The 22,500-nt window shown below is 41.6% G+C and overlaps 1 protein-coding gene across 1 annotated transcript in view; it reads right to left on the bottom strand.

The window, feature by feature from the left end:
* LOC307249946 (TOX high mobility group box family member 2-like) overlaps positions 1-22,500 on the bottom strand; it is a 92,402-nt gene that overhangs the window by 59,527 nt on the left and 10,375 nt on the right. Inside the window, exon 2 of the mRNA XM_080026852.1 lies at positions 735-824. Within this exon, the coding sequence (XP_079882978.1) occupies positions 735-824 (90 nt within the window). The remainder of the gene's footprint in view (positions 1-734; positions 825-22,500) is intronic.

Below are 22,500 nucleotides of genomic sequence, written 5' to 3'. Positions count from 1 at the left end.
GTCACAAACAAAGTTGACTTACTGTTCTAGCAGTTGCTCAAAGTCAAACTATTGCATGTGCCGCAACTTCAATATACTTCATACTTTCCTTTTGATCTAATGGTCCTTGTGAACAATTAAGTGATAAAATTGTTGAACATTTTACCTTTACATCCAAATACAGCCGCTATACAACACCATACTGTGTGTATACAGTAAGTGAAGTGAAAATCCCCCCGAAAAGGTTTTTACTTGCCACATGTACTGATCGGAACCATTGTGGTTATGCCTTTCCTATAGATGAACACAGTACATACAGTGTGAGACGGTTGGTTTTGCTTATCAGCTGCAGAAAAAAAGCAGAAGCTATACCAGGCAGATACCACACAAACCACCAAGTCACATGGGTGCTTTATTGGGAGCCTTGCGGTGGACAATGATGGCTTGAGTTGGAGGGGGACTGAGCTGGTCTAACAGAGTGAGTGTGGGAAGAGCCTATGAGGTGATTAGTAGTGGTGGTGGAGGGTGTGATGTGAGGTTAAAGAATGCAGAAGAAGTCATGGTAGTTAAGGAAGATGGTCAGTGTAAATCACAGTTCAACTTTGGGTTGCACTGTTTCCTGATTTATGATGGAAAAAGTCTGAAATTTGGATGTATGGTTAAGGGTAATACCGTAGGCCTACAGGTATGGGCCAGGCCATTGGGTGTAGGGTGGGAGAGGGGTGGGTTGGGGGGAGGAGGGGGATTAGTCTTACCCCAGTAGAGGGCAGTCTCTTGCCGTCAGGGTTTGGGCGCATGGGCAGGGAACTGTAGAGCCTCACACCTCGATCTGTAGCAACGTATCTCTGCAAGAAGAGAGAGAGGGAGAGAGAGAGAGAGAGAGAGAGATTTTAAGTACATTTGTCTTTCGTTTTTTTACTGAAAAGTCAGCGTGAAACATAACATGGATGAAACTCTTCCGTCACTGGAATAAAATAAAATCACACCGCAGCTCTCCCCATGCTGCTCATTAAGTAAGTGTTGGCATTAGATTGTTAGTTTTCATAAACGTCCAACATAGTGGGAGAGCCCGCACATTGGCTGCCATGTTACATCACATCACCTCATGGTGATGTACCACACATAATAACTGGATAAAGGTTGGCTCGGGAGCGGCACTAATGGAACTAAGCTGTTGTGTTTGGTAGGCACGGTTCCTGTGCCCTGCATGCACTGTGCTCTACTCACTTATTCTTTTCTATATGTTTCATAGATGATGATAATTAGAGTGTGGTGGGTTCTTCTAAGCTCTGCCAGCTCCTCCCTGTGCTTCTCCATGTGGCTTTGTAGCTGTATATCACAACCTGGAGGATGGGTGGCAAAAAAAACCTCAGTAGTTGGAAAGCTAATGATTTGCAACAAGCAGACCCTGCCAGGGAAAAGGCGTCGCAGCTCAGTGGGGTTCACACAGTGGCCCACAGCCACAGCGGGGGGGACATCCCAGGATTCACTTCAAATCTCACTTTCTCTCTATCTCCATCTCCCTCCTTTTTCTTTATCTCTCTCCTCTTTCCACTCTCCACTACACACATCCCACTGCACCTCTGGGATCCCTTGATATTCTGTCGCTGCTCTAACATTAACATCTCTCATGGGCAACAGCTGGTCGACAGTTTGCGTGCCATTTCTGTCTTCTGATTTGTGATAACCTATTGTGTGTGTTCATTAATAAAATGAGCCTTTTTTTCTTTCAGGTGTTTTGGAGAGTCTATTTTAGCTTCTTCACGTGGCCTCTTGTTAGAACAAATGCAGCTGCTTGGTGATATGGAAACAGTTTCTTCCTAAGTAAGAGGATAAAAAATGAATTCATGCTTTGAAATGACAATGGCGGCTGCCTGCTGTGCACAATGCTTAATGGCTGTGCTACACTTGAAACAAACAGTCTGCTAATGAGGATGTGATGTAGATTATTGTGGGAGAGGAAAAATAACAGCGCAGGAATCTAGAACACATTTCCTATGATCTCTCTCCTGCACTGTCCCTTATACTTGCTTCACTCTGTTTCCCCTTCTCGGTTTTAGCATTCATTCTGTCACCTCATCAACACACACACACACACACACACACACACACACACACACACACACACACACACACACACACATACAGTACATCTTACCACACAGACACAAATACATGCAAGGGCATGGCATGGGATGGAGACATGAACTATTTGACTACAATTTTAAATCTTGTGAAAAAAACCATCCCTGAAGCAACCAAAGCTGGCCTTGCCTTTTCACTTCTAGTCCGTCACATGGTGCAGGCAAACACGCATCCAGAGCACACATGAGCATAGCAGGCCCCAGCTGTATACAGTGGAACCGCCATAAACACACCTTTGCAGTCTGCGCTTATGGGCCTAAATGCATAGTGATTACCACGCAGTGAAAACCACAGGCAATTTATTCAAAAGCTTATGTATCATGCCTTGCCTGAAACATATTCAGGAAAATCACAGGCTGAAAGGGCATGATTAATACCCTATGGGCAGAACGGTGTACACTAACGGACAGTATGCTGATCTAATGGTGCAGCCACATCACAGACTGTATACAATGCAGGCTATCCCCCGAGGCAGAGAGAGAGAGAGAGAGATTCGCTGTGTAAGAGTTTGAATTCCTGCGCTCATTATGAAAGGTGAAAAACAGATGAGTAGACAGCAGTGGCCATCTTGTCGATATGGTTCGCATAATGATGACGCAGCGTTATTAAATGAGATCGCTCATTTACAACTTTCCTCGGTGCTGCACCGTCCTCCTGACCACCAACAACCTCTAATAACCCACAAACACATACACTCAAACCAATACTCAAATGTACATTGATTTCTATATGCAGCAGATCTGACATGATGAAACCAAATGAACTATAATGCATAAACCGCAACATTGAGCCGGTATGTATTTTGGCCTTTTGCATACAGTCCTCTATAGTCAGACATTTTCCTGTCTCTTTGGTCCTTCCAGAGAGGAGCTACTGTACACTAATTGCATCTCTCAATGGAGACTTTTTTTCATCTTGCGGCTTGTTAGGTGGCTTGCCAGGACCGCTACGTAAAAAAAAGAAAGAATGCCCTCGCAGAAATAGCTGCTTTATTTTGGCCAGCGGAGGAAGGCCAGCCACACAGTAAGTGAATGTTTGATATTGCTCCAGTGTGCCAGGCTAATCTGGCCCTGTGGCATGCCATTACGGGGGCTAATAACAGCTGTCTGCAGCCTGGAGGGGGACACAACCAGCGCTGGGCTTGGCGCTAAATGGCCCTGACAGACTCATTAGGAGTGCTGGCACCCAGAACAGCAACAGCCCCAAAAAACTCCTCACATTTCCTTTTGCTGGCTCACACAAAACAGTTTTGCAAGTGCACCACCGAGCATTGTTCTCTACACTTGTTCTCTGACACCTTTTCTTTAAGTCTTCCAGTCCTCACATCAGACACTTTCACTTTCTGGCTGGCTTTGCTTTGGGGGTTTTGTGTGATACTTCTACCATACAAAAATAAAAGCTGCCAGCCGTTTACCACCTTTTTTCTATGCTTACACCGAATTGAGTCTAACCACTTCTTCTTCTTCTTTCTTTCTTTCTTTCTTTCTTTCTTTTTTTTTTTAAATCCCGCACACCCACACTGTAGTTCTGACCAAAATAGAGGCAGAAGGCAGAGTTCACTTTGTTTGCTCACTCACGGCTGCTGTAATCCGCTCTGAGACAAAAGTAAAGAGGCAAATACATGAATAAATAACACTGTAAGTTGCTCGCAGTTTTTTTCCTAACTAACTTGTGTGTGTGTGTGTGTGCGTGTGCGTGTGCGTGTGCGTGTGCGTGTGCGTGTGCGTGTGTGTGTGTGTGTGTGTGTGTGTGTGTGTGTGTGTGTGTGTGTGTGTGTGTGTGTGCAGCAGCCACAGGAAGATGCTGCACCACACCAGGAAGAGTAGGCTGGCTGGCTGGCATCCTCTGAACTTTGAATGGGTGGCTCGCTGTAGTTGCCGGGCCCCCTGTTCGAGGAGCATGAGGGGACTTCCCCCAGGCAGACAGCAAAAGCAAACATTGTCCTGTCGCTCGGCAAAGGGAGAGCCAATCACTACAGGCCTATAGCAGACAATAAACACATAGAGCCAATGACGGGCGTCTGGATTGTAGAACCACTAACAATAGGATACAAGTTGGGGCTGCGATATGCTTCTTCTTTTTTTCTCCCACGAACCCTGCCATGTGACATGTTTTTTATGATTGTGTAAACATTCACGTGTTAGCGATTACACAGTTCCAGATTGTGTTGAAAATGGTTATTCACTTAGATGAGCTTTTTTATTAACACCTATTATGTAAGTGTCGGATTTAATTTACCCAAAATGTATCATAGATTTATTTTTAATAAATTACAACAACAAAAAAGTTTACGGTATGTTATATATGAAAGGAAAGGGATAACTTCTGATATATTTATTTATATTTGTATTATACTCAGTATCCCATACAATCTGTTATATGTCAAGCTCTATTATCTAATAAATATTCATCATATTGTTGTTTTTTCTCCAAATCGGCAGCCTGAAGCACAGTAGGCACTGCGCTATATCCACTCATTACATATCAGCGTTGGCTTTGCCTTTTTTATGTGTGCAGGGTTTGCACTGTAAAGCCAAAGGCACAGCTGAGGGGGTATAGTTACCTGTAACGTTATAGCTGTTGCATGTGTTATTATTTACGCAGATCTGAACCTAATGGAACACATGTGTGTCTACGGCCGACATTCTTCCCAGATTAGCTGAAAGGCTTGCACACACATCAGACCCCACCGATGAGAGGAATGCAAGGCCTCGGCTTATGGAGAAACCCTATCACCCATCTATGGTATATACAGTAGTGCAGTACAGTAATGTATGCACGCACACAATCGTGTCTGTACATACTGTATTTATACATAATGGAGACAGTTGCCTACACTGTATGTACAGTATGCACTCAACAATGCATGCACACTGACATCGGGGGATCAATAATTCAAAACATTAGCCTCATTCCAAACAGCCATACTGCTCTTACCTCGTTCAATTCTGCTCCCTGTTGTTCTTGATATTTAATCTGGTAAAAATACATTATGCTGTCAATTCTGTTGCATTAACATATTACATAATATCAGTGTGGTTCCTCTCACTGTGGTGGTCTAACAGTCAGTAACAGAGTATGAATCACCTTTTCAGTGGTTTTTAGAGACTTTAGGTCTGAGGCAAAACCAACTGCACGGTGCAACACTGGTTTGCATATTGCAATATGATGAATAATTTCCCCTCATAAGCTTTGCTCTGAATGTGATATCATTTCATTTGACAACAGATCATTGAGGCATTGGATATACTGGACATACTTCTTAGCTTAGGGTTTTTATTTAATCAGGAATTTGTCTCAACTGAATTTCCAGTTCAGTTTGGGAGGGTGTACAGAATGCACTACAATGATGCCAGAGTTTTATAATGACAAATTAGGTTTATTAAGTACATGAAACTAACATTACTTTGCAGGGACCTATAGACCTCGCAGACACATTTAAGTTTTGTATATTTCAAAGGGAAGGACGGACTTTAACAATATCAATAACCAGACAAGCTTTATATACAGTATATACTGTATATACGAAAGGAGAAATAGCTTGAATTGATATATGGCTTAATGTGTTGGTATAGAAATGGGTTTGGACTGTAGTACTTGTGTAATGCAGCAAATCAATTCGAAGCATTGATTACTATTGGCTGGAAGCTACAGACCTGATTTAGATAAAAACATATTGATGCATGTTGGACATAACAGTTTGACATATACTGTAAATGTGTGTGTGTGTGTGTGTGTGTGTGTGTGTGTGTGTGTGTGTGTGCGTGTGCGTGCGTGCGTGCGTGCGTGTGTGTGTGTGCATGCGTGCGTACGTGTGTGCATGCATGCTTGTGTGTGTGTGTGTGTGTGTGTGTGTGTGTGAAAGAGCTGTCTACTGAGGCCTAAACAGCTCGACCATAACCAGGACATGAACCCGGGGGCTACCTGCCTCGGGCCACTGACACTCAAACTACTGATCACACCACTGGGAATAACCAGGCAACACAGGCGTTTGAGATGGGGCTATTTATAGCTGACCACCACAGCTTTTTACAGAGACCCTCCATCCATTCCTGCTGTAAAGTCAAGTGCAAATGTATGTAATTACGCGTTCTTGTACTCCTAAGGTGGGAACGACCGATTTATCTAATAGTATTGCTATAATTTTAAATTTGATTTATCACAACCTTGCCTTATAGTGTTCTCCTAACACCCTCTTCTTTGGGCTCGTTCCTTCACCTCCTCACAACTTATTTTCGGTTAATATGTTTCCCATAGTTTACATAGATTGTAGCTTAAAAGTGAGCACAATATATCAAGCTAAAGATGTTTTATTTATTTATTTTCACATCAGCCTCTCTTATTCTCAGCAGGGTCTTCTATTTTAAGACATTCACATAAGGTGTTCAAATTCAAATATACTGTACACACGCTTCACATTGTTTCACACTGTAAACGTAAAAGTGAGGGTGAGGAGATCACATTTTCCTTTGTGATTGTGATCCACCATGTTTTGTACTGTAGGTGTGGTGGTGATGGAACATCTATAATTCTCACTTCATCAACATGGTGTGGTATAGTTCTTTTTAACCCTAACCCTAACCTTGGCTCTAACCACAGGTGCTGCATTTCTCGAAACTCGACTGCTGATGTTTGCTATTTTTAAGAAACTCAAAATGAATAGCGAAAGTGGAGGGTTGTGCATCTGCAACACAGTTTTGGCTTCCCAAACTTTTCCGGCACTGTGCCGCTCTCCTTTCTCTTCCAATACTACTTTCTTGTTCTTCCTAACTTGACTTAGTGTGTTTCTCTACCTGCAGCTAGAGAGGGCTGTCACAGAAAGCAGATGCCGTATCTATGATGGAACAACAATGTAGAGCCGGACTGCATGTTTTTCAGGTAGGCGGATAGGAAGTTCAACAGGGCTGTCTAAAAGTGGGCCAAAAACTTGGCCGAGTGGACTATTGAGTGGATTAAACATTGCTTTTTGAACTCTCAAAACAGGGAAATGGAATATTGATGTAGTTAAAGATTTTTGATCCAATGAGCAGACATGTACAGTGGGTGGTAGGATACATCAAAGTGCAACATTAAAAGCTGAAGAGATTCAGTTCAAATGAAATGAAAAACGAATCATAATCAAGCTTCATCTGCACTGAAGCTGAATGTCAGAGACAAGCACTCAGTTCATGAATTATATCTCTTATCTCACAGTGGTTTTAAAGATGCCACAAGGACCTCTATAACGTACTGGAAAAAATGTGCCCGCTCTCGTTTTTGTCACTTTCTCAATCCTCACACACACACACACACACACACACACACACACACACACACACACACACACACACACACACACTCACACACACACACACACACACACACATACACCTGCGTGTGTTATGTTTGACACAAAAGAGAGTCAGATGGAGCACATTAATAAAGTGCAGTTGCTGCCCTCGCTCTCTCAGATACAGATGAAGAAAATAAACTTTTCATTTCATTTCTATATATTTTTCTTTTTCAGAGCCCCTCATCTTTTTTTTATGAGGCCGTTTCCTGAAGGCAAAACAACACTGTGTTGCAACAACACAACTTACAACCAACAAGTGACAGTTAGAGCCAGCTGTGTGTGGCCAGGACTATTAGTGTATATTACCAACAGAAAACAGATGCTTGGGAGAAGAATTTAGATAATACTAAAAAAACGGGGGATATTTTCTTTTCTTCACTTTGTTAGGTACACGCAAATGATGGAATATTTTTAATACAGGCAGAAGCAGAAGAGGATAATTCCCTAACAAATTGTGAATGGTTTGGGAGAGCAGAGGGATCTCGAATGTGTCCTGTAATTTCATGATGAATTCTGAGACTCTGATAAAAAAATTCTCCCGTTTCCTATAACAGAACTTAGCAAATAACACCATCTGTGCTGCATTATGAGGGTTTAAAAGCGACACAGTGACGCTGATAGAAAGGCATGAAAAGAAACAGTGCTGAAATGATGAGGTGATTAGCAACAGTGCATTAACAATTAGCAGCAATTTTGACGATTGAGTAGCCATACATTTTCTGTAAAAGGACAACAATCATTCTCTGATAACAGTTTGTGAAGACGTGAAAGCATGCTGCCTATCTCTGTTTCAACTTGATGTGAGTTGAATATTTCTAGATTTTAGACTTTTTGGGACAAAATAAATCTACCTTTGTGTGTGATGGCAATTGCACTAAACTTATATATTGAAGAATGGCAGAACCAAATAATTGAAAAAATGTCACTCCACCTCCAAAAAATTCTGAACATCCTTACAGAGAATTTTGAAGTGACTTTTTACAAGATACGAGCTGCAGAGGAAGTCACCCTCTGTGCCAGGAAATCTTTTACAGTAAGTCAGCTTTAGCAACATATTTAGAAGTTCAATCACACTTCGGAGGAAGAGAGATAGGCTGTGCACGTGTGTGTGTGTGTGCGTGTGCGTGTGTGTGTGTGTGTGTGTGTTTGTGTGCGTGTGTGTGTGTGCGTGTGCGTGTGCGTGTGCGTGTGCGTGTGAGTGTGAGTGTGTGGGGACAGGAAAAGACAAGGCATAGAAGACGGAGTAGGGAGAGTGAACGCGATAGAGGATGCAAGAAGAGAGAGAGAGAGAGAGAGGGAGAGAGAGAGAGTGATGGAGATAGGAAGATAGAGATAGAGAGAGAGAGTTAGTTGAGAGTTGATATGCTGACTACAGGCACTTGATTTGGTTTCAGAGAGCATTGTTACGGTGCTTTGAATTAATGCCTCCCAAAGAGTCCAATTGTGATTCTTGGGCTGCGCTGACAGAATATTTGACAGCCTAGGGTGAGCTGCTGATCTAAGCTGAATCCTCTGTGTGTGTGTGTGTGTGTGTGTGTGTGTGTGTGTGTGTGTGTGTGTGTGTGTGTGTGTGTGTGTGTGTGTGTGTGTGTGTGTGTGTGTGTGTGTGTGTGTGTGTGTGTGTGCATGTGTGTGTGTGCGCCTGTGTGTGCATGGGTGTGTGTGTGTTCGTGCCTGCGTGTGAATGTATGGTTGATACCCAACACATTCCCACACCTACACATGTACAGAAATGTGTGGATGTGCGAAAAAGTCAAAACGAGTGTGTGTCCTGACACCCACACACACATGGTCACACAAAGACAGAGTGGACAGTGTGTGATGCCGAGAGTAAAAAGGAACGGAGGCATAAATCAAACCCCTAAATGACTGTTAACTAAACGCTAATACACAGAGAAAGACACAAACACCCTGCGTATGCAAACAACCCTCTAAATTGAGCACAGTCACTTAATCAAGATGAAGACCGAGATTTTTTTTTTCTTGACTTTTTTTTCTCCCTGCAGGAAACATATTGTCCCTCTGGGCTGCTGAAAGAATAATAATACAAAACACACACAAGCACACACACACACACACACACACACACACACACACACACACACACACACACACAGAAACAGACCTAATACGTCATTACAGTGATGGGAAGGAAAAAAAGATGCTCCATCAAAATAAGCGTGCGGCACAGTACAGGACCGGTTTGACAGCAGCGCGACATCTTGAAAAATCATTTGGGATTAAAAACTGCACATGCCGCAAATATACTAATTGCATTCATCATGTTAAGTCTCCAGATACCAAAGCTGCTTTTATCATTTACTGTAAGTGATGTAAGAGATGGGCTGTAAGGAATAGAGGCGGAAAAATGTAAAAATAATGCGTTTGAAATGTCTTTATACATTAAATCGAATATTCAATATTAATTTATAGAACTGAATTTTTGTTTTGCTTAACATGTCAGTGCATATGAACGAAAATTCCGGGTGATTAGAGAATTAATTGGCAAAGGCTTTCACAACCAGAGGAACAAACAAGTCTACTGCAAATAGCCACATTCAGAGATAATTTATTGATCCAGAGGGGAAACATTTTAAATATAAAAATACCCAACCTTTGTACACCTTAAGCCTGCATGTAGTCCACCTAACTATACAATGTATCATCCTTGTTTTATTGAAAATCAAATTTAAAAAAGGAAAAAAAAATCATAATTGTTTGGATTCTTCAAATGTAGTGTGTGACTGATAACTTGACTTGTAACTTGACTGTGAATGTCCCTCAGGCACTCAAACACTTCACTTAAGACTTGGTCTGACAGGACTTGAAACTTGATGGCACTCAAAAAACAAGAGACAAGAGGAAATTCCTACAACATGTTAGGCAATGCAAAATGATTCAGATGTAGATGCTAAGTACGAAACCCCCCCCTAAATACTCTCCATGTATGACTCGCCGAAAAACGATGAGACAGTGTTGTAATGACACGAGTAGCACATGAGTCAAGGGGTGGATATTTATAGTTTACACTAAGTTACCCTTTTTCCCCTCCCCATGTGAAACTGACAATTTGCTAATTTGAGAACTTTGCTCACCACAGAACCATGAACAGTTTAAAATCAATATGAGTACACGTTTTTTTTTGTGTGTGTATACAGTATAGTGCTTTTCAACGTTCCCACAGTGAAAACATCGTAAATCTAGCCTCTACCATAAACATTTCATATAGATCCTTTTTTTCCCAAGAAATCTACGAAGGCAGTACAAGTCCTTAACATTAACTGGATGGGAAAGAAAAAAATAATTAAATTAAAATTGGAAGAGCAGAAGGCAGGAGACTTGCAGCCAACTGAAGAGTATAATTGTAATGCAGGTGTTGATTTCGTGGATGGATACTTCTGCTCTTCCAGTCCTCTCTCTCTCTCTCTTTCTCTCTCTCTCTGCCTTCACATCTTTCTCTCCATCTTGAGTGCTGGGCCTCACCCTAATTAGAAATTCTCCCTTTCCGACCAACTGAAATTGAATGGCCCCATCATTTGCATAATGATGGCTCACCGGGCTGACTGGCGATTTACCGTGAGATGAAATGTAGCAATCACTTAAGAGAGTGACCATGAGAGAGTGAGGGAAGGAAAAGGAAGGGGGTGTATCGCGAGAACGAGAAGAAAGGGGTGAGGATGAAATGGGATCGCAAAGATAGAGTGCGGTTAAGAAGCGCACAGAAAAATGTATTGGCAGAAATCCGACAGGTATTTAGGTTATTGTCATCTATTGGCAAAATTACAAATATCAAGGAAATGCTATACAGTGTCCTCAATATGAAAGCAACTGGACACAACAAGGACACATGAGGACGCTTATGCAACGCTGTTCCTATCGTCAATGCAAGAAGCACTTCTGCCTTTCAACTCTAATTATCATGGAGCATTTTTCATACAGAGCCACTATTCTGTCAGAGTGCTGCAGAAATTCTGTTTTCCCCCCAAAAAATTCATAAATTACACGCTGCTCTTTAGCTTCCAACTTGTGTATTATTCCAAATCTCCATGCTGCCTTCTCGCGGTGGTAATTTAACATTTTTAAGTGGCAGACCATTTGTAACATACTGCATACAGTATATATAAAATGAGTAGCACAACTAGGTCAGAGATGATGAAGCATAGTTGTTCCAGTGTCCGGAAGTCACTGTTTAATTTTACAGTATACAGTAGCTTATAATCAGAATTCAATCAACTCAATTCAAACTCAATTTCCTACTCACAGAAATGTAGCAAAAATCCCTCTTTAGGAAAAAAAAATTATCATTGGGATCTAAGTTTCTAGGGATCCTTTTAACTCTCAGTGCCGGAATAAATCACTCAAAAACAATTCACAAACATTATTCAGTGGCCTCTATTGTTGATGCAAATGTTTTGTTGTCGTGCATTTATTTTTAGCCTCTAGAGTAGATTTTTGGCAAGTTCTGACTGAGCACAAGATCGGGAACTCCTGAACCACCCACAGTTTTATAACAAGTGGTCAGGCTGTCAACAGTGTAGTGGTGTCAGTGAACGCCCTATCACCTCAACAACTGCCACGCCATCGTACAAATTAATGTAATATGATAATCACCTCCGGGCATCGATCTCACATTCCTCCAAGGCCTGAACATTGATGTCAGTGATGCCACTTACTGTAACTAGGGGCAAATCAAATAATGTCACATGACCAGTGTAATGTGGCAAAATGACAGTGAAGAACAAACGGGTTGTTGAGGCTTGTGTTGACAAAAGTAGTGTAAAAATCAGAGACAACCTTGCCACTGCGAGTCCTTTCTATCAAAATAGCTTATTCACAGGAGTGATTGGGCTGAGGCAAGTGGTGTATAGAGGTCATATTTGTTTGCAATAGTCAGAGTGATATGTTGGGCTATCAGGTTGGAAGCTCTGCCCAGAGTCTGATAAGGCCACTGTTTATTGTCTAACTTCCACTCTTTAACCTGAGGAACCTCAGACTCTCGCACACGGTACTTTCCACTCCTTAGCCATTACCTCAACTTGCGCGTGTGTGTGTGTGTGTGCACGTGTGTGTGTTTGCATGTGTGTGTGTGTCTGTGTGTGTGTGTGTGTGTGTGTGTGTTTGTCGTTCATATTTGTGTGCATGGCTGTGTGTATTCGTGAGAGGTCCTTGCGTGTGTGTGTGTGTGTGTGTGTGTGTGTGTGTGTTTGGTTTATATTTGTGTGCATGGCTGTGTGTCTGCGTGAGAGTCCTCATGTGTGTATGATCTTTGGTTTCCATCACAAGGCTTGACCTAATTAAAAAGTCCTGCTGATGCTCAATAACTGACAAGTCATCAGAAAAAAAAACACACACACACACACACACACACACACACACACATGCAGACACAAACCACTCAGTGCTCAAATAATTTATTAAATTCTTCAATCTCTTGGTCCGTCCATCTCTACATAAGTGATCAGTGATCGCGTGTCGCACGTTTTTTTAAGTCGGCTGGCCCAGACAGGAGGGAGTTAAGTCCCTTATCTCTCCTCCCCAGAAGAAATTCCTACTAGAGGCCTCGCTCTGCTGGTTTCCTGCCTTCTTGCCCAATGCCCTATTTTTACTCATCGTGCCTCTAGAATACCAGGGGCAGCTTTTTCCTTGTCACTAACATATTTCCTGCCATTCTCACTCTGACATTTCTCCCCGCCGCACGCCTCGCTCAAATCACCCCCCTCCTCTTTAAGGGTCATAACCTTTCAGTCGGGGGCCGTTCACATTCAAATGTACCTGCCGATGCTTGAGCCGCTGCCGGGGTAACCTGTCATTCTGGTTGGCCTTTTCTCTGCTGTTCACAGGTGTTAAACATAAGCTTTCACTGGGTGTTAATTTGAGATCTTTCTGAGTGCTGCCACTCTGAGACAATCACGTCCACTCTGTGCTGTCTTAGCTGTCAGGTCGACCTATACGTACGATGGGCTTATCCACAAAACCATAAGCAGTTTGATGTTTTAGGCTTCAAAAAGAAACGGAAAAAAAAGTTTAACATAAATGGTGCTCTTATATTAATTGAATACTTTTCCGTTCATTTAAATAAATGAAAAGCGAATTTTGATTTTAATTTGTGACTACCTAAAATGATTAACCTTAAAGTCATACTGCAATTTATATTCGCTTCACTATTCGTATAAACTATTGGTACTGCTGGTATATTTTTCCCTTCTACAGCAGAGGATTAGACATTTTTGGACATATTGCAAATGATTTGCTGATTGTTTGTTGGAAGTTGTTGACTGACATTTAAGGGCTGGCATTGCTAGAAGACGCACCCTAAACTTCTTTGATGTGCTACTGACTAGACTAGAGAACGACATTCCATTGTGTGACCTTACATTGTTGATCATTTTGCCCTTTTTCAACAAGCCCGGGTGGTGTGTTTGTTATGTTCGGTTAGCAAGACTTTGGTCCCACTTAAACATTTAACATTTAGGGCAACAACAAGTTTGTAGTTAACATGGAAAGAGCTAGCAAGCTAGGCTACTGTAAGCTAGCATTTATTCCTATCGTTGCTTTTTGTTCATGTAATTTCAACACCGGATGAGTCATCAGCAAGTACTGTGCACTCAATATTGTGTTTATTCTGCACTATACAAATGAGCAAGGTCAAGCTAGGGTTAGCTGTATTTCATGTGTCCAGTTGTGTTTATTGTAAAAATGACCACATTATCAAAACTCGCAGCAAAGTCAAGGGCTGTGCAGACGGAGTCACAAAGTAATGAGTAATGAGTGCTCAAATCCCAGGTGGCGCTAAACAAACTGGTCATAGTTATTGCCCCCCGAGTTGGATAGTGATATTACAAATTAGATTTAGTGCCGACCCACACGTAGGCCTATCATCAAACAACCAATAACATCAACAGTGTTGGTCGGAACGAAAAATTGACATGCTCAGGAGAACACCAAAGTAGGAGGTGCTATCATTACAGAACAATAGCCTTTTTTTTAAAACCCCTCTTTTTTGGTAATGACAATTTTGACGAAATGATGTGAATTATCTATTTTCTATTATGTTATATAAAGCAACCCATGAAATGAACTCTATTCAATTAATAAACTCTAGCTCTCAACCTTTCGGCGCTACAATGTTGTAGCCAATTTTCACAGTTGGAACCGTCCCACCAAAGTTATGAATCAGGACCTATAGATGTTCTACTGGTTTCTCGACTATCCTGAAGCGGTTTGTGTCCAGGCTGAGTGACAATGTGAACTAGAATGTACTACTTCACTCACAACAAGGCTCCGGAGTCAATGGTACAGAATGTGCAGTTAGAGAATTCAAAGTAGAAAGAGGCCTGAGGAGAAGAATGAATGGCAGCAGTGAATGTCTTGGGGAGACATGATATCAGCGACTGGCTCTTTCAGCGCAGCTTTCATCCTATTCATACAGCCACATGGTTTAAATGCAGGTGGATCGATGCTGGTTAAAAACACTAATGGCACATAAAGGGAGCGCACTTCACTACAATGTTTTTTCCTTTCTCTTGCCAAGGTCTGATCACTCCTCCACTATGGAAGGAGTGGAGGGCTCTCAGTAGAAGACATCCAGCCAGCCAAAGGTGAGAAAGAGGCCTATTGTCTAAAATCTCAAGGCTACTTTTCTTACAAAATGGCAGCATTGACATTCTCTATCAAGAGTGCTTAGCTCCAGCTTCACATTGGCTGTAAAATCACAGCCCAACATTCACTCTGATGAATGGAATATCATGAACCCAAGTCGGCAGACACCTGTGCTCAGACTGGCTATTGTATCTCTTTTTCTTTTTTTTTTGTCCCTTTACCGGGTACATTTATGAATATCAATATTATTTCCCAGTAGGAGGTAAATGGTATTGAACGGTTGCCAGGCTGCTGGAGGGTAGACTGCTCAGCTGACTAAAAGAGCCCTTCTCCATTTTATCTCTCAATCAGTTGTGTATCTGTGCGTGTGCGCCTGAATACCATGAATACCATCCTACTGCTGTGTGTGTGTGTGTGTGTGTGTGTGTGTGTGTGTGTGTGTGTGTGTGTGTGTGTGTGTGTGTGTTAGCAGTTTTGATGAGGGGAAGAACGAGTTGGAGCTTGCTGCACCACTAGCTCATATAAGAAAAAAGTTCACGTGATGCAGGCACATGCAGCAGGATGGAAAGACTGTAATCAAACCATAAATCAGAAATCACTGAACTGCCATACCCACCCCTTTTTTTACCCTCTCCCTTTTCTCTGCAGCAGAGCTCCCCGTATAGCATGTTATGTTACATACAGGCATGCATACAGTGCTCTATATGCATGCCTGTCTGTACGAGTTGAATAGCCAATCAATAAAAAAGGCATTTTCCCCCCACATCAAAGGTTTTGCAACATGGAATCATGTAATGGAAGAAAAAGAGTGCTTTCAGTAAGATCAGTAAGCTTTTCTCTATTCACTCTGTTCCAAAGCCTGTGCATTGAAACCACTTCCATACCTTGAATAAAAAACATCTCCGCAGTCAACAGTCCCACGTGTGCATGTCCATATTTTTTTTGACTGACTGACTGACTGACTATACTCACAAACAGCACATATTGGTCTGGCCAGGACTTTCACAGTGAGCCACCTGGCGCGCTGTAATATCAGGAGAACAGTGGGGTCATTGTGAAGGAGCTGTGTGATATCAAGGAGAGTGACCCATTTAGAGCCCAGCCACTGAGCTGACAAGCCTCTGTTATGTCTAGGACACCTGGGAGGCCGGAGCGTCTAAACTCTGCTATACAACTCCATATGAAGTCAACCTTTTTACGGAAATAAAAAGACATACAACATGGTCACAAATCTTTCTCACCTACACAGGAGTGGCCCGGGTATAGTGCTGTAAAGTGATGGTAAGGATCTGTAGCAGTAGCACTGAGAAATCTGGAGGGGATCCAAACCATATTATCTAAAGCTGTTCTGGTCATAGAGATTTTTTTTTCGTGGGCTGGAATAACGGTGAATCACGGTGCTATATGCAGCTCGGCATAAGTGCTTTGCAAATATCAAGTGATCAAGGGAGGAAAGTTCTATCTCATTATTCAAAGGAAAATGACTTCTTCAGTGAGTGGCTGATTCAATTCCAGTGATGTTCGTAAAGGGGGCCTTGCATATTCTGACAAAAAAAGAAGTAGCAGGAAAAACTGACTGCTTGAAGTAAAGGAAAGAAATGATACTGAATTCAAAGAAATGTTTTCCATTTACGTATCAATACACAACGTTGTCCCAAACGACTGAGATTCGTCCAATGGAGCTGCAGTGTTGCGCATTATATAAACAATGCATGAATACATGAATGCATAATGAGGGGCCAAAATGAGCCAAGGAAAGCATACCGAACAAATCCCCCAGGGGAAAAAGGAAATTATTCAGAACACAAGAGGACACACTTCAGAATATTATTGGAGAGGGAAACTTTACCCCCCCGCCCCCCCCCCCTCCCCCCCCACCCCCTCTTCATATAAAATCCATGCTTTGAATATAAAACCAGAACCAACCTACGTGTACTGAGTGGCTCACTTCACCAGCAAGATAAAGATTTAAAACTATTTCTATGCAATCCAGTGCATCACAGATGGCCTGAGGTAAGATTGCTGGGATAACATTCAAACAAAATACAAGCTAACTTAATAGATGTAGGGTTTAAATAGAAGCATTTGTGCTCACCACAGCCAAGCTCTGATTATTCAATCAAGGGGAATTCAACTGTCATTTTCCTATTTTGTAGCCCAAACAATAACTCTGTTTTTATGAGGTAATTCATTTTTGTATGGAGAGGCAATTGGCTGCGAAGATTGAATCATCGGCCCTTGTTTCATTTTCCATGTAATTAAATCAGCTTCTGAAAAAAAAAAAAAAAAAAAAAAAAAACTTGTAAGCTGGCATACAATTTAGGGAAAATTAGCATTTTTAATCACAGTACATTACTTTAATAACTCAATAAATCTGTGGCAGCTGGAGCATCTGAGAATGTTGTCACAGCCACTTAGTTCTGCATTTGCAAGTAATACAGGCTGATGAGAATCAGCCAGAGAGAGAGAGAGAGAGAGAGAGAGAGAGAGAGGGAGGGAGAGAGAAAGGGAGGGAGGGAGAGAGAGAGAGAATAAAAAAGAGGGTTAGAGAACGGAGAGAATAGAAATCCAACAGAGTGAGACAAAGAGGATGGGAATCTAGGGAGATAGAAAAACATAAGGGTGGCAGGTGAGAAACAGTGGCGAGCCTAACCGAGAAGAAATAAATAGCGCTGCAGACTTTGGCACCGGGAAGGGGCTCAGCACTTGTCTCACCTCCTTCAGTTATTAACCGTTAATCCCCAATTAGCTCATTTGTCACCTCGGTGACACCCGCTTAGCCTTTGTGCTGCTTTGTTGCTTGTGTAGCGATAGTGGTTTCCAAATACCCCAAACAAGCCTGAATACAGCAACATATTGTTTAATTGTAAAGTCAAGAAAATGAAAATCCTCTCAACGCATATACAGTACACAAATCAAGCTATGGATTAAAGCTGCCGTATCAAGTCCTGACCCCACAGCAGAAAGAGTGTACTCTCTTTATAGTGTAGACAAAAGCAGAAATATTTTTTGTAAAAAGAGAAAAGCTGGAAGTAGGGTGTAGAAAACTGGACAGCACTGATCATTTAAGTACTAAAATAAAATGAAAAGCTATAAGAGCTTTAGAGGACAGGACGGATGCATGGTTTGCATTTATTCGCCAAACGATAGTCCATTAGTTTTGTTTAAGGATGAAAATTAAGGTTTAATTTAATAAAAATAACAATGCATTTTCGAATGTATGGATTATTCTGTGGATTAATATTAGCATGTCACCAAATGTTTGAAAAAAAACAACCTTTGAGGTGCTTGTTTTGTCCTAGTCCTCACACTTGAGAACCTACTAAAGTAAATGTGTGTCATTGCCTGCTTATTATATGGCTGAAACTACTACTCATCAGTTATCAAAATTGTTGGCAAATCATGTGTTGTTGATCACCGAATCAATAAATCAAATAATTACATCAGTTGTGGTTATCAACTAACATAGCAACAGACTTGGCTTGTAACAATAACTAAATGTTTTAATTGCCCAAAATGAACGCTCAAACAGCTTGTTTAGGACTGCACTGACAAACAGCCTTTACTGCAGTTTGGTTGTGAGAACTCACTACCATGTGATCGCACTGTGGTAGGAACACTGATATGTTGGACAGCTTTCACTCCGCGGTAATGAAAATAAGAGTGTGAGCAGTTGCATGAGCACGAATGAAAGTGAGAGCTGCCCTTTCCTCTCAGCACATGCATGCCTGCAAGAGCACATGTGAAATGTGTCCAAGCTAATGTGTGGTATTCATCTATTCTATTCTATTCTATTCTATTCTATTCTATTCTATTCTATTCTATTCTATTCTATTCTATTCTATTCTATTCTATTCTATTCATTTTCTATTCATTTTCTATTGTTTCTTTTCTTTTCTCTGCATCTCCTCTTCCTCTCTGTCAAATTTCTATGTTCTAGTTCCTTGCACAAGAACAGGGCTGTAATAGTAAAAACCTACATCCTTTTACAGCTTACAGTAGCCTATAACAGCATATCCCTAAGTCTGGGCCTATCTCTCTCACACACAAACCTTTACTCACATCTTTTCACGTTCAACCAATCTGGCAAGGCACACACTCGGTACTATACAACATTTAAAAAAATAAAATAGAAAAAAAAATCCTATGGCTTATTGAGATGTGAGTTTACATTCAACATAGGCAGCAGAGACACATGAAAGCCTTATGGCACACAATCAATACTCCTGAGGGTGTATTGGCATGTGTCTGTCTGTGCCCGTTCTCGTCTATATCTATGCAGCTCCATTGAGGAGGATGAGGGGCCTTGTTTCCACTGATACACAGCTTTTTGATTCACTTAGCAGGCTTTTGTCATGTGCTCGTTGGATTAAGCTTCTGTCTGAAAATCACACACACACACACACACACACACACATATGCACGCTTCAGCACCCACCAACCCGCAAAAAGCCATTTGCGCAATAGCGGTAGACCCCGCTAATTAGCTCATGATCTCAGCATCTCTCTCTCTCTCCCTCTCTCGCTCCTTGGATCTGGTTTCAAGGTGCTCTATCTATCCAACAGTGTGATGGTGTAATGATGACATCACAGTGCCGGACATACAAGTGTATTTCTGTGTGTTCTCTCTCTGGGGGGACAAGCGGCAACAAGCAGACTTGTAGTTTCCTCTTATCGACTGTGTGAATAGCACTAAAATAGCACCCGAGGAGACTAAGTTGATTTGACAGGACACATACAAGGAAAAGCTATTATAACGTCATGCCAGGCTGATTTGGTTGGGAAAGGCTCGGCTGGGCAGCTCCATCCATTTGCAGATCAGGCGACAGCGGATCAGAGGCAGCTGGATTTTCTTTTTTTTTTAATACTGCACGACAAAACACACAACAACAAGCGAACGGCTCATGTTTATGGTTCACACTTTATCTACTGGTTCCTCTTTCTCACTCACTCTCTCTCTACTTCTCTCGTAACACAATTGTCCAGGCGTTTTCAGGCTGTTGTGACGGGTCAGACATTACTGTTTGTATTCATTCAACCTTCAAGATGCTAGGTAAATAAAAACATGAAAAGTTCTCTTCGAAAGATAGATACAATTTCCCCCAAATATCGACGGCAAATCTGAGAACGTTTGTTGTCTTTCTTGTGGTTCATACTGCTCTGAGGTCATTCCACGAAGAGGAAGATCACTTTGTACTTTGTGAGAGTCAAAACAACCTCAAATGTCAATTACTGTTGCACTCTGCACAGCTTCAAGGGAAGGAAGTGATAAGTAGGTTTTCCTAATACGTTATCTGTTTATCTGTTATGGTGAATAGCAATGCATGTCTTTGTTAAAATGTGAACATCTTTGTTTCAGTCATCGTATCAATCCAATAACAGATACTGGAGGGATAATTCTGAGTACTGTGTGTGTGTGTGTGTGTGTGTGTGTGTGTGTGTGTGTGTGTGTGTGTGTGTGTGTGTGTGTGTGTGTGTGTGTGTGTGTGTGTGTGTGTGTGTGTGTGTGTGTGTGTGTGTGTGTGTGTGTGTGTGTGTGTGTGTTCAGGCAAATAATTCAGCCGGTCATTACTTTCAAATTAGAACAGTTGGTTACATGTCTCAGTATGGATTGGTTACCTCGAGGGGGGGCAAAGGAGCCGGTGAGAGATTCACACACTCTATATGGTAAACAGCAGTCTTGTACACTTTCATATGTAGAGAAGAACCAACAACTGTGGTTTACATGTGACTATATAAACCAAACGGTGTTACACAGTCTGCTTATGCACCACGGCCTTGTGGTTTCTGATATCTGGCACAGCCAGTGAAATGGCAGAGAAGCCAATTTACAGTTTATAACTCAACCACACATCAATAATATAAAAAAAATAGATTACAGTAAATCCATGGTTCAAAAGCTGCATACCTTTGAATGTCAAAGGGGAAACCACAAGGGATAACTCATCTCAAAACTCATTTCAACTGCACAGTGCACGCTGTATTACAAATATTCAACAGCTAGTGTTCCCTCCAGGTATTTTTCAGCAAAACACTCTATACATTATCATTTGAAATGAGAAAAAGGGAATGTATTTTTTTTATTTTTTTTCACTGGCAAGCAGCCAAACCAATTTAATTACATTCTCCAAATGGGCGCAATCTCCGCATAGCAACTAGCCCGTGTTGTATTTCTCAAACTTCAACAACCTCCTTGACTTTCTCGGAGTAATTGAAATCTTCCACTCTCGTCATTATGCGGAGCAGCAGAAAGTACAACAAACCAAAGCAAAAGCAACGAGGAGATCTGGCTCTCCGAGTGCGCTGCTTTAGCCAATTTGTAACTTCATCGGCACGTCTTGATACACTTTCTCTGAAGTCAATTAAAAGAATATTAGGTGGTGGAATATCTAGCGAGAACTAATGCATTTCCCCTGCCAAGAGGCTTGTGATTAGCCGTGACTGTTGTCAGCAGAAATCCTGTCAAAGTCTGATGAGGGGTCTCCGCTTTTTCATTTTGGACTCAAAGTTATGGCCTCGAGCCATGTCCAAAAAAGAAAAACACAGGAACTATTCATTTGATTTGAAAATATTTATTCGATACTAATCTGAACTTTGCAAAAACAAAACTGTCTGCGGTGCCAGAAGGTAACGTTTTAGTACGAACAACAAGCAAAAGTACAATAATTAAGACCAAAAGTCAAAACACCAATTTGAAAGAAAAAAATCCTACAAATCTGCTTTGCCATTTCCATCACTACAGCGATCGTGACTATATTTCCAATTATTTTTTTAAGTGCTTGATAAAACATCAAAAGATCCCTCAAAAGAGCTTACCGCCAAATCGTTTTAAGTGTCCTAGGCTTTTCTTTTCTTTTCTATTTTACTGCAAAGACAAACTATAATCTCAGAGAGGCCCTCCCATCTAGCCAGAGGGTAATTATAGGATGGCAGGCAAATAAATCATCCATCCAGACTGGCAGCACTGTGGACCTCCATGTGCACTGCAACCCAGAATAAGGTCCTGAGGTGACCAGAGCAAAGGCATTGGAATCAGTCAGAGTGTTTGCTTCAGGAAATCCTAATAACCGTCACTGTGACGTTCAAGGCCAACAGAAATACCTAAAAAGGTAATCTTCCTGTCTAAGATGGCATGAAACAGAAAAAAAAAATGTAAATGCTTTAAAATCTGAGGCCTTTTCAAACAATTATCCCGCTATTTATGTACATAAACCCACCCACCCACCTCTCTCGCTATCTCTCTCTCTCTCTCTCTCTCTCTCTCTCTCTCTCTCTCTCTCTCTCTCTCTCTCTCTCTCCCTCTGTCACTGAATCTGTCTGAGAGCCCAGCCACATGCCAGTGCCTTTGTGTCAAAGATTAAGTGAAACCAGGAGTGCCAGCAATGCTGTGTTTGCACAGTGAACACAGTCTGTTTCAGCTGCAACAACACATCACATACCGATCA

This window comes from Ammodytes marinus (genome assembly GCF_949987685.1).
Source record: "Ammodytes marinus genome assembly, chromosome: 4".
Classification (NCBI taxonomy): Eukaryota; Metazoa; Chordata; class Actinopteri; order Uranoscopiformes; family Ammodytidae; genus Ammodytes; species Ammodytes marinus.
The sequence above is the reverse complement of the archived record's forward strand: the minus strand, read 5'-3'. Positions and strand labels throughout refer to the sequence as shown.